Genomic DNA, 12099 nt, shown 5'->3' with positions numbered 1-12099 from the left:
TCCATCCAGACAGTGTCTTGCCCACGACCAAAATCTAATAAATTAGCAAAGATTCCCAAAGGAGTAAATCATGATAATCTAATTAAAATCAAAATAACTCCAATTGGGGAAAAAGTTAAAACAATTAAATGCGGTCTGTTTAACATAAGATCGCTTTCCTCTAAAAGTCTACTAGTTAATGACTTGATTTGTGATAATCACATTGACTTGTTTTGCCTTACAGAAACCTGGCTGCAGCAAGAGGATTATGTGAGCATAAATGAGGCAACTCCTTCAAGCTATTTAAATTTTCACATCCCCAGAAGTTCTGGGCGAGGAGGAGGAGTAGCAACAATCTTCCAGTCTGACTTACTGATTACTCCCAAAACAATTAATACCTACAACTCTTTTGAACATTTAACCCTTAATTTCCCTGATCCAAATTTCAAGGCAAGAAAACCTCTTCTTTTTGTAACTTTGTATCGTCCACCAGGTCCTTACTCTGAATTTTTAGATGAGTTTTCAGGGTTCCTTTCTCATTTGGTATTAAATACTGACAGGGTCATCATAGTGGGAGATTTTAACATCCATGCTGACATTGAAGGCGATAGCTTAAGAGCAGCCTTTAATGCTATCTTAGACACTATTGGCTTTGTTCAGAGTGTGAGTGGTCCCACGCATTATCATCTTCATACTTTGGATCTTGTGCTGACATACGGCATAGAATGTGAAGAAATAACAGTATTTCCTCACAACCCTGTCCTCTATGACCACTTTCTAATAACCTTCAGGATTACTTTAACAGAGTTCTCCTCCCCCAAAAGAAGGTTCAATTTTAGTAGATCTTTATCAGATAGTGCAGTTATAAATTTTAAAGAATCTGCTTCACTTTCTCTCTCCTCTGTGTCGCTGAGCAGTGCTGCAGAGTGCAAAAGCTTAGCTTATTCCCCTTCACAGGTTGATGATTTTGTTGATGGGGTTGCTAGTTCTCTGTGTATTGCCTTAGACAACGCAGCTCCTTTGAAAATGAAAACCGTTAAAAATAGAAAGCTTGCTCCTTGGTTTAATGCAGAGCTGCGTACTTTGAAGCAAAAAGCTAGGAAACTGGAGAGAAAATATCGCTCCACAGGCCTGCGGGAGTCCTTCCTAGTCTGGAAAAATGGTTTACTGCTGTATAGGAGGACCCTTTGTAAAGCAAGAGCAGCATACTTCTCCTCATTAATAGAGGAGAATAAGAATAATCCTAGATTTCTTTTTAATACAGTTGCCAAACTCACCCAGAGCCATAGCTCTGTTGAACCGTCCATTCCACCTGCTCTTAGCAGCAATGATTTTATGGGATTCTTTATAAATAAGATTGATCTTATTAAAAATAAGATCATAAGCACTCCTCTATCCGCGGTTGTACCTGAGGTAGTCATGGAATCTGAACCGGGTTTAGACTGCTTTGATCCAGTTGAACTTTCTGAATTAGCAAAATTATGGTCTTCATCTAAGCCTTCAACTTGTATGTTAGATCCAGTTCCAACCAGGTTATTTAAGGAGGTATTCCCTTTGATCTCCTCCTCCATTTTAGATGTGATTAATCTATCTCTGTTACAGGGATATGTACCTAAAGCTTTTAAGGTTGCTGTAATTAAACCTCTGCTTAAGAAACCGTCTCATGACCCAGATGACTTGGTCAATTATAGACCTATATCCAATCTTCCTTTCTTATCCAAAATTCTTGAGAAAGTAGTTGCCAAACAAGTGTGCGGTCACTTACACCATAATGAACTTTTTGAAGAGTTTCAGTCTGGCTTTAGAGCTCATCATAGCACTGAAACAGCTCTGGTGAAAGTCACTAATAATATTCTGATGACCTCAGATAATGGACTTCTATCTGTGCTCGTCCTGTTGGATCTTAGTGCTGCATTTGATACAGTTGACCATAATATTCTTTTAGAAAGACTTGAATATTTTGTTGGAATTAAAGGAACAGCACTAGACTGGTTTAAATCTTATCTATCTGATCGAATTCAGTTTGTTCATGTTAATGATAGATCTTCAACACGCTCAAAGGTTACCTGTGGAGTACCACAGGGATCAGTGCTAGGACCAATTCTCTTTACTTTATACATGCTCCCAATTGGTAGAATTATTAGACAGCATGGGATTAATTTCCACTGTTATGCTGATGATAACCAGCTATATCTGTCTATAAATCCAGATGAAGCTAACCCATTACATAGATTACAGGCATGTCTTGAAGACAGCAGCACAGTGTTGATAGAAGCAGCACAGCTGATGTTTCTTTCCAGGATGACGTCACAGCCAAACAGGAACAGACGAGGCAAAGCTACTCTGAGGAAAAGCAGAGAGAGCAGAACGTTAGAGATTGAACTAACAGATTCTGCAGAGTGGGAGAATAGAGATAGAATGAAGCAGAATGATGAAAAAGGGGTCCCTATGTCCTCCAGCAGTCTAAGCCTATAGCAGCAGAACTATAGAGATAGCTCAGGATAACCTGAGCCACTCTAACTAGAAGCTTTATCATAAAAGGAAAGTTTTAAGCCTAGCCTTAAAAGTAGACAGGGTGTCTGCCTCACGGACTAAAACTGGTATTAAACTCTAGTTTGTGACTTTATGGCTTCTTGCAATTTATTAACATATTGTAGCTGGCGTTAAGAGTGTATATTGTTACTACTAGCAGTGTTTTTAGGTGGCGCCGGGGATAAAAAGGAGCTAATCCTGCATCTCTGGGATCGATTAATCGGCCTGTTGCTAACAGCACCGTCCTCCTGGCGCTGCTTCCTGTCATCTTCTAGAACATTAACTGCTCGGGCGGACAGACGCGGTTTGGAGCCCAGATCCTCGCCTTTACATCCAGGAAATGTCTGAGCAGGAGGAAGGAATGGCGACTGTGGAGGAACAGCAGGTAAACGACACAATAAACCGCACTTTAAATGCGATAAGCGACGGTTAAACGCAGACGGTGGCAAACAAACACCGAGCTAGTTAGCCACTAGTTAGCAACTAGCTCATTTTCACTCATATCTCCATCGTCATTTAGTTCTAATTACTATAAAATAGTTTTTTTTCAGACAGTGTTTTGTTTTGCGAATTTTTAACAAACAAACCTTAAAAAACAAACATTTCTTTAATCATTTTCTGCAAATGAAGCGTTAGCTGTGGAAAAACAAGCTATTGTGGGAGTTTAGCTCGTGGGGCTGATCTTTGTTGGCCATGTCGTTTAAAATGTGCTGCAGCTGCTGGATCTGTTATGAGTGATTTATTGGTCAGTTTCTGTTCTGCTTCCAACAGGAAATGGAGGATAAAGTGATCAGCCCAGAAAAGGCAGAGGAGGTCAAGCTGAAGGCCAGGTATCCTAACCTGGGAGCCAAACCTGGTGGTTCAGACTTTCTGAGGAAAAGACTCCAGAAAGGGGTAAAGTTCACCCTGACCCCAACCTTTCAGGCCCTTAGCTCCACATTTCTAATCTGTAGGAGATCCTAATCGCTTCTCTCCAGTAGGGGTTTGTGGGAAAAGAAAAATCGATTTTGCAATATATCGTGATTTTTATTTTTTAGCTGCCCGACATATCGATCTTTCAGTTCCTAGTATCGATTTAAAAAAAAAACAATAAAAAAAAAAAAAAAAAAACTCAAAACATTTTTATCTAAAAAAAAAAAAAAAAAAAAAAAAGAGTGAAAATGGCTGCCTCTGCACCGCCGCTCTGGCATATAGAGCTGTGGAGCCCTTCTCAAGGTTCCTGCGGATCCTTAAAGTCGTAGGGAAGCGGCCGTTCCAACCGTTGCATTTCCGAATTCTCCCGAGTGGTGCCCGACTTTAAGAGATGGCAAAAGTACTCACTTTCCGTACTTGAGTAAAAGTACAGATACATCCATGCTACTATGCTAACGCCACCGCCACCAAGCTGCAATGATTTGCCGCCAATGAATACCGCCGAATCTGTCGATTCATCTTGTAGTGGTGCGTCAAATGCAACGTAGATTCCCATCCAATTAGTTTGAATTTGGTATTGATGACGTGAAAAATAATAAAGGTAACTCCATTGAAATGATTCAAAACTAAAGTAACGAGCCAATTTTTTAAAATGTAAGGAGTAGAAGTAATAAGTCGCCATAAAAATAAGTAAAAAATTAAAATAAAATATCAGAAAAATCTACTTGAGTACAGTAACGAAGTATTTGTACTTCGTTACTTCCCATCTCTGCCGACTTTACAGGAGTGAATAAAGTGAATGTGATTGGTCGATTATCAAGGGGGCGGGATTGTTGGGGCGGAGAGGTTAACAAGCAAGTTTGGTTGTGGCTGGTTTGTAGGAAGCATCATGCTAACCAGTTAGCAACTTAGTGCTAGTAGGTTCCCAATGGGAAATTCCATTGGGACCAAGTAGCACTAAATTGGTGACTTAGAAACTGCATAAAATAACAGAAAACCCCCCCCCAAAGATTTTAAGATGGGATTTTGTTTAAAAATAGAATTTTTATAACTTTTGGGACAATATAGTCTGATAAAGAGTACATTTATATACATGTTTTATATGCATGTTTAAGCCAGAATGATTTGACATTCACCCGTCACTAATTCTCAGTTGTCCAGGTCAGAGTCATTCCAAAAAAGAAAAACAATCCACTGGACTTTGTGTCCAAGATTGAAGACGCTTTGCTTCCCATCCAGGAAGCTTTTTTTATTTCAAAATGTCAAAAATAGCGTTATAAAGCCTGGAACTAAATGCTATTTCTGATATCTTGAATTAAAAAATCTCTGGTTTTCCTTAGATAGAAAACTTTGTATCAATTTGACTGTATGATCTGGTTGAACTGTAAAGTGCCTTGAGATGACATGTGTTGTGAATTTGGCGCTATATAAATAAACTGAATTGAATTGAATTGAATTCCTGGATGGAAGAGAAACGTCTTCAAACTTGGAAACAAAATCCAATGGATTTTTCTTTTTTACTTTTTTCGAAAAACGTTTGAATTATACCCTTTGTTCCTGTGAGAGTTTAAAATCTTTTAAGTGCCTCCCTCTTTTTTACTGCCGTTTAACAAAAATTGTAATGCTATTTAATGTAATGTAAAGATGCATGGCTCCTACCTGTTATGCTCTGCTCCTTGGAAACCGCTAGCATAGCTCCCCCTGAGATCCGAGAGGCAAGGAGTTAAAACTGGATTCAGTTTTGGAAATATTGCTCATCAAAGCAGATGCTATGTTTACAGTTTTCTAGCTTTAGCTGATAGGCAACCACTCTGCAGTTTCTGACCTTTCTACCATTTATAAGATACTTTATCATTAATACTTCCATAAAACTGAGAAATCTACATAAAGTCTAGATTTATTAAACTATTTATTAGCAATTAAATTGCATTTAGCCTTGCAGATTTCCCCCTTTAGATCTACAGTCTGTTATAATGCTCATGTTTTAAAAGTATTTTTATAAAAACAAAATGGCTTCTTCTGAGTTAACTGTTTTATAAACAAGTTAATGTATAAAATGTACATTTGAAATGATCCATGTAGTGGGAAAAAAAAGTATTCAACTATTCAGCCTTGTTAAATAAACGGAGATTGATTGATTTCACTCAGTCGGCATTTTATTTTCATAACTTAGCAAAGAGAGAGCAGTTCATCATCCAGCCCTTTCTGCTCTGTATTCAGGCCCGTTCTGCCTGCGCAGAGTCTGTTCCTCCTTACTTACAACAATGGAAAGTAGTCAGAGTAAAAACAAATTATAGACCCTTTGGTTAAACAGTAAAATGTTATGAATAAACCTGGAGAAAGAATCTGGTTGGTTTTGGGAAGAAGCTACAAACACCATCCTGCAGGGAGTGGTGAGGCCTTCAAGGTGAAACAGACTGAGTGAAACATTTGATAGTGAGTAAATAGGATAAATTAATCCAGGGTTCCCGCGGGTCCTTAAAAAGTCTTAAAAGGCATTGAATTCTTCAAAATAAAACTAAGGCCTTAATTATAAAACGTTAAAATTGTCTATTTTTATTTTTTATTTTTATTAAAAAAAAAATTAACAGCTCTCCATTATAGGTTCCGTCCCGATAGCGGAACCAATAAAGCGTTGTTGCGGCCGGGACATTTGGGACATGCACCATTAACTTTTTGCCTGGAAAATTTGAGCAAGTGTAAATGTAACCAAAATTGTCTCCAGCCAAGAGTTTTCTCCATGGCTAAAACCAGGGAACATACATGAGGCTCAGTGGATTTATGCAAGAAGTCATTGAAGATCAGAACGATGGGAATTAAGGCAGTGGAGACGCACATGCGAAGCACGAAACACAAAGCGTCAAAATGGAGTTACAGAGAAACAGCCGGTATTTCTCAGTTTAGTTCCACCCTTGTCTCTGCAACGCCTCCACTTATCACCAAATCAAACATACTAAGAAAACCATAGAAAGAAAAATAGCTGCAAAAAGACTTAGCACTGGTTATGTTGGGGCTTTAAAACTGATTTGTTTTGTTCCCTGCTAAAACAAAGTTTGAATTCAGTTAAATAATTGTTAAAATATATCTGTCATTTGTGTGTTTTTAGCTTTCTTCCTGTATGCGAAGCTTTTCAACATTTGAAACATTAGTGCAGTGGTTTATGTTAAAATAAACCTTTGGGTTAAGTTGTCGCAAGCAGGTTTTTCTTGTGTTTCTTATGAATTTGGTCTTAAATTTTTATTTCAAGTGCATTAAAAAGTCTTGAATTTAACTCGCCTTATGCTGTAGGAACCCTGTAATACCCTGTAGAATTAAGTTTACTTAAGTGTTGGTGATTCTTCATCCGTTTTGTAATAGATTAGTGGTTATCAAACCTGCTCCTCAAATTTCACTGCCCTCCATGTTTTAGATGTCTCCCTTGCAGCACTGATTCAAACTGCATGAGCTCCTCAGCAGCCGTCAAAAGCTGCAGAAATCTGTTAATCATTCTTTGATTGAACTCAAAGGCAGCGAGGGTAAATCTATACACACGTATCTCTTCAGGATTTCTCACTCGATGCTACAGGACCCGTCGGTGCGATGCCTCTTATTTAGGAATGTATCGATCCGCCGCTTTATTCCTCGTCTGACTTCCTGTGTGGCTCATCTGGTTTTTACAGACTGGCGCATTTTGCTCAGTCATCCACCACAAATGGACTTGATGTGTATATCTGATGGACGGGGAGCTGTGGGTCATGAGGACTGATGGATGAGAGTTTAAACGTGCAGAGAAGTGGCACTTAAAGACCAGGATTAACATCAACAATGTTTTACGTCCTGATCACCACACGCTTTTTAAATAAAGTCTCTGTTGGTATTTTAAATTTACTTGATGAAGCATGTTAAAGAAATATTAAGATAGGATTATTTATACCTAAAACTAATACGTTTGCGGTCATTAAAGGAATTTGGCGTTAATCAGTAGAAAAATAATTTTCGTCGCGATCACTGAGTCTGGGAGCGGCCATTTTTGCCCAAATATAGTAGCCCCTCCCTCCTGCCATCTTCCGGCAGTGACGTCACGGTGCGGTAAGCCTAGCGCCATTCATTTTTTATATATAAAGTACTTTCCGAAGTTTGAATTCTGAATATATGCGGACTTCTCCTTTATTACTTTTTAAATTCGTGGAAATCTTTTCCACCGATATATTTGGGTGAAAAGGGGAAAGTTTAATTGGTGAATAGTCTGTAAATATAAATGGGGAAATGAACTCTCTGTGTTTAACCCCTCCCCTTGGGGAGCAGTGGGCTGCCATTGTGCGGCGCCCGGGGAGCAGGGTGGGGGTTAAGGGTCTCACTCAGCCTGTGGGGATCAAACCGGGTACTTGGAACCTTCTCCACCGTCCATCGATGACCAGATTCGACGGAACCTGTGGTCTTAAATACACCAAATTAAGAAAACTTCTTTTTACTTCCAGGAAATTCTACAAATTTAACTTACCAGAATTTAAAACTTGCTTTTAAACAAACCACTTAATCTAGATTTTAAGAATTTAAATGAAGTCTCGTTGGTAGAGGAAACAAAGTCAAGGCTGTGACGTGAAAGTAGTTTTATTATTGTGGCATTAATTGCTTCTGGAACCCACAGACATTAAGTTAAAGGTTAAAGGTATACTATGCAACCGGTGTTGATTTTCCAGCGAGACTCCCCCCAGAGGGCGAAAGTAAAAGTGCACTGTCGTAAATATGCACAGCTGTTCTCCTGGTTTCTCCGTCAAGCCAGGCGCGGTTGTTTTGAGCTTAGCAGACAGGCGAACGCAACGAATGACTAATGCTGCGTTCACACCGCAGCTGGCGCGACAGAAGCAGCGAGTTTACATGCAAAGTCAATGGTTGACGCGCGTCAAGGCGCAGCAAAGGAGCAGCAGGCCCAGCGCGTCTGAGCAGCTGAAGCAGGGAGAGAGACACAGCGCTGATGATCAGAGGCTATGATCTCTCTCCTCTTAAACAGTTTATTGACGCCTAAATTAACTTAAAATGCAGAAATCTGCCGGCAGAATATGCAGTTTGGATTATTTAGATGAAAAACGCCTACCAGCTGCCGCGGTGAACCGCGAGGACGTGACCTGGCCAGAGGCTGCTGATGAAGGGATTCCTTCTGTCGGCGCGCCGCTGGTGTGTGTGTCTGAGCGGCTCCGACAGAAAAAATATTGAAGGCAGGATAATAATCTGAATGAACTGACGGCACTGATTACGTTTTCAGGTGTATTTTCTCATTTAAACACATATTAAAACTACTTTATTCCAAATGATCACAGCAAATATAGCTGCAAGGCAGAGAAAGGATAGTGAAGCTCCGCCCAACGCGCCTCAGACACACTTTTGCACCGCACAGCCAGAGCGTCAGAACTAACTGGTTCAAGCAGCAAAAATTAAGCAGCAGACACGATTTTGCTGCTTTTGCTGCGTGAACGTAGAGGAGTAATCAGAGCGGTCTGTGTCATCAGCGCTGTGTCTCTCTCCCAGCCAGCTCCCAGATCAGCTTCTCTGATTGGTTGACGCGGCGCGTCACGCGCGTCAGATGCCAAAACGCGCCCGACGCGCTGCTTCAGCTGCTCAGACGCGCTGCGGGACCTTTTGCTGCGCCTTGACGCACGTCAACCATTGACTTTGCACGTAAACTCGCTGCTTCTGTCGCACCAGCTGCCCCCGGTGTGAACGCAGCATTAGATCCTCACATCTTTATTTCATAGGAACAGCGAAAACTCTCCTTGAAGGAAGGTCTCTTTTTACTTAGTGAGTTGAATTAAAGGGAAAAAAGATGAAAAACAGCAAACGAAAGGCAATAAATCCCACTTAACGGATAGAAATGGATGTGGGTGGGATTGACATCAGGGTCTCATTCTTCTGCCTTTGTCGTTCTCTGTCCAGCAAAAGTATTTCGACTCCGGGGACTACAACATGGCCAAGGCCAAAATGAAGAACAAACAGCTGCCGTCGGCTCCGACGGAGAAGACGGAGATCACAGGGGACCACATCCCCACCCCTCAGGACCTCCCCCAGAGGAAGACCTCCATCGTGGCCAGCAAGCTAGCCGTTTGACGCTTCTTCTGTTTACTTATTTGCTATCATTCCATCAACCATCTTATACCTACCTGCTGTTTTTAGTCATCTTTCCTTGCCTTTGTATGTATTGCCCTAAACTGCTTAAAGAAAAAGAGTTAGTCTAATAAACAGTTCACTAAAAATGTTAAAGATTTAAACCAAGTTATGGGGTCTGAACGCACCCAACAAAAGGAATGTGGTCATGATTTAGCTTTCAATCTGCATTTAAAGGAGAGCCGGCTTCCTTGTAAAGTGATAACAGCGCATTTCTTCGGAGATGATGTTTACATGACGGCAGAGGAACCTGGTGATGGCCGTTCACTATGAAGGGGAACGGATGCCTAATTAAAAGGATTTCCTAATGTTAACCAGTTTTAGATAGTGAACTCATCAAAGCTTTATATTTTACCTTTCCGGCTCTGTTTAACGGTTCAGTTTTTAATGTGCAGCCGACCTGCTTGTGTCCATTTGCGTTAAATCCATGTTAATACGGTTAATTCACGACGACATGCTGCTGATCTCTTCATCCTGACCTCTGAAATATGGCCTTAAAGTAACGAACAGTCGTTTCCTCTTGAGCAATATTTGCTCCCTCAGTGAGAATCATCGTGGTGAATCTCGTCTTTTTCGCCGTTTGACTGGATTCCCTTTTTGGATCACATGGGAAAACATTCCCACGTCATGTCTGGAGTGTGCATGTGTGTTTACTGTGCTGATATGCTGTGCCATTTTTTTTGTAAATAAAATAGTTTTGCATAATATCTTAAACCTGAGTTCTGGATTTATTGTATCTGAATTTTGCATTTATTGTTTTGTGCAACTTAAGAAGAACATTTGCTGCACTGGGCAGTTATTTTCTACACAATTCTCTCACGTTATTGTATTCTGTAACAGATGGGCTAAAGCGGAGGTCTTCAACAGGAGCTCCATGGAGGTTCTGCATGGGGTTTGCGAAAGTCTTGGTAGAATACTTCTTTTTTCTTTTTTTTATATATATATATTCCAGGGTTCCCGCAAGTCCTTAAAAAGTCTTGAATTTAACTCGCCTTATGCTGTAGGAAGCCTGTATTCCCCCTGGCAATTCTTTCCCCTAATTGAAATGTCTTTAAATCCACATTAATATTAATTCAACACACTATAGTAAACCGATAAATGGAGGCAGAAGATGTCTTTCCGTCATCAATTAACACATTGGTGTGCATTCATTCATTCATTCATTCATTCACAACACCTGTAGACTGGTTCTTGGTGCTTTGCTCCTTGCAAAGACCTACAGAACAAGACTGAAAAAACACAGACTGTACCTGGACAGGTGGAAATGGGGCTGGAAGAAGATGCCATAACTTCCTTGATTTTGGTTGATCTTATCTAAATGAAAGCTTCAAAAAGACTTCCATGAATGCCCAAAGAGAATCCCCTTATTATGACATTTCTGGAATGTTGACTTTATTAAAACATCAGACTTGATAAAAGGTATTGATACCGAAACTATGTCCAGCTCCAGCTTTGTGAAAACCCAAAACAGACCTCAGGCAAAGAGCCCCTCATTAGGATCCATGTGGTACCGCTAGCACCAACAGCATTCAGGGTGTGTTCGATTTCAAAGGCTGCATCCTCCAAGGACCTGGTCTATGTGGACTGGATCCTTCAAAGTTCATGAAAATAAGGAGACCGGAAGAGTTTTGTACGGTGGCCCTGAAGTGCAAACTGCAACTACAAATCTAAAAGTGCCACTACATTAAGGAAATCGCAACTACATAAAGCAAAGCGCACCTGCATTAAGAAAAACACAATTACATTAACCTACCGGAAAAGGTAGGTACCAGTGGGAAACATGAGACATCGCTGATTGGACGACAGCGCCGTTTGACCCTTGAACCGGAAGTTGCGTCGTCTGAACAGTCCAGCTTCTTTTAAGTGTGTCTTCAGTGTACGCAAACTAACTGAAATTTCGTGATCAGCCTTGAGCATATCCAGTATCACCTCATACGTATGTCCTGATTCAAAATATTCCTGGATAACGGCGGCTATGTTTGGGGCGCCGACAATATCCATGTTTTCAAAAGCCGCAGCAGGCAGAATGACTTCCGGTTCAAGGGTCAAACGGCGCCGTCGTCCAATCAGCGATGTCTCATGTTTCCCACTGGTACCTACCTTTTCCAGTAGGTTAATGTAGTTGCGATTTCCTTAATGTAGTTACGCTTTTAGATTTGTAGTTGCAGTTTGCACTTCAGGGCCACCATAGTTTTGGCTGTGCATCCACACAGGTCCAGCATTCTGCGGCTTTTACCACTGTAAGCTCTGTCGCCTAGCAACTGTGAGAGTTCACACACAAAGCAGGAAAAGAATTAATACAGAACTTCTCACTGCTGTTCTGGGTGTTTAACATTTTTGAGGTGCTTCAACAGCTGCATCGTACCAAATTTATAGTCCCCACAACACAGATATATTAGAATCTGTCCTTAAATATTAGCCAAAACCAAACATTATCCACCCCATATCTTAATTAATACCCATTTAAAACAACTATTTTAATTAATTTCAGATGGAACTACTCAAATAATGCACTTCTATTATTCACCATTGTTCGGC

General features: G+C 40.5%; 1 protein-coding gene across 1 annotated transcript; it reads left to right on the top strand.

Annotated features, from left to right (window-relative positions):
* Window positions 1-2736: 2736 nt before the first annotated feature.
* arpp19b (cAMP-regulated phosphoprotein 19b) lies at window positions 2737-10275 on the top strand. The gene is made up of 3 exons (XM_038299268.1): window positions 2737-2896; window positions 3283-3405; window positions 9334-10275. Exons 1-3 carry the CDS (start codon window positions 2852-2854, stop codon window positions 9502-9504), a joined length of 339 nt encoding a protein of 112 aa, XP_038155196.1. The 5' UTR covers window positions 2737-2851; the 3' UTR covers window positions 9505-10275.
* Window positions 10276-12099: the final 1824 nt, after the last annotated feature.

The sequence above is a fragment of the Cyprinodon tularosa genome, unplaced genomic scaffold (assembly GCF_016077235.1).
Source record: "Cyprinodon tularosa strain WSP-4 unplaced genomic scaffold, ASM1607723v1 ctg1117, whole genome shotgun sequence".
Lineage (NCBI taxonomy): Eukaryota > Metazoa > Chordata > Actinopteri > Cyprinodontiformes > Cyprinodontidae > Cyprinodon > Cyprinodon tularosa.
Note: the sequence above shows the minus strand (reverse complement) of the source record. Positions and strands in the feature narration are given on the sequence as shown.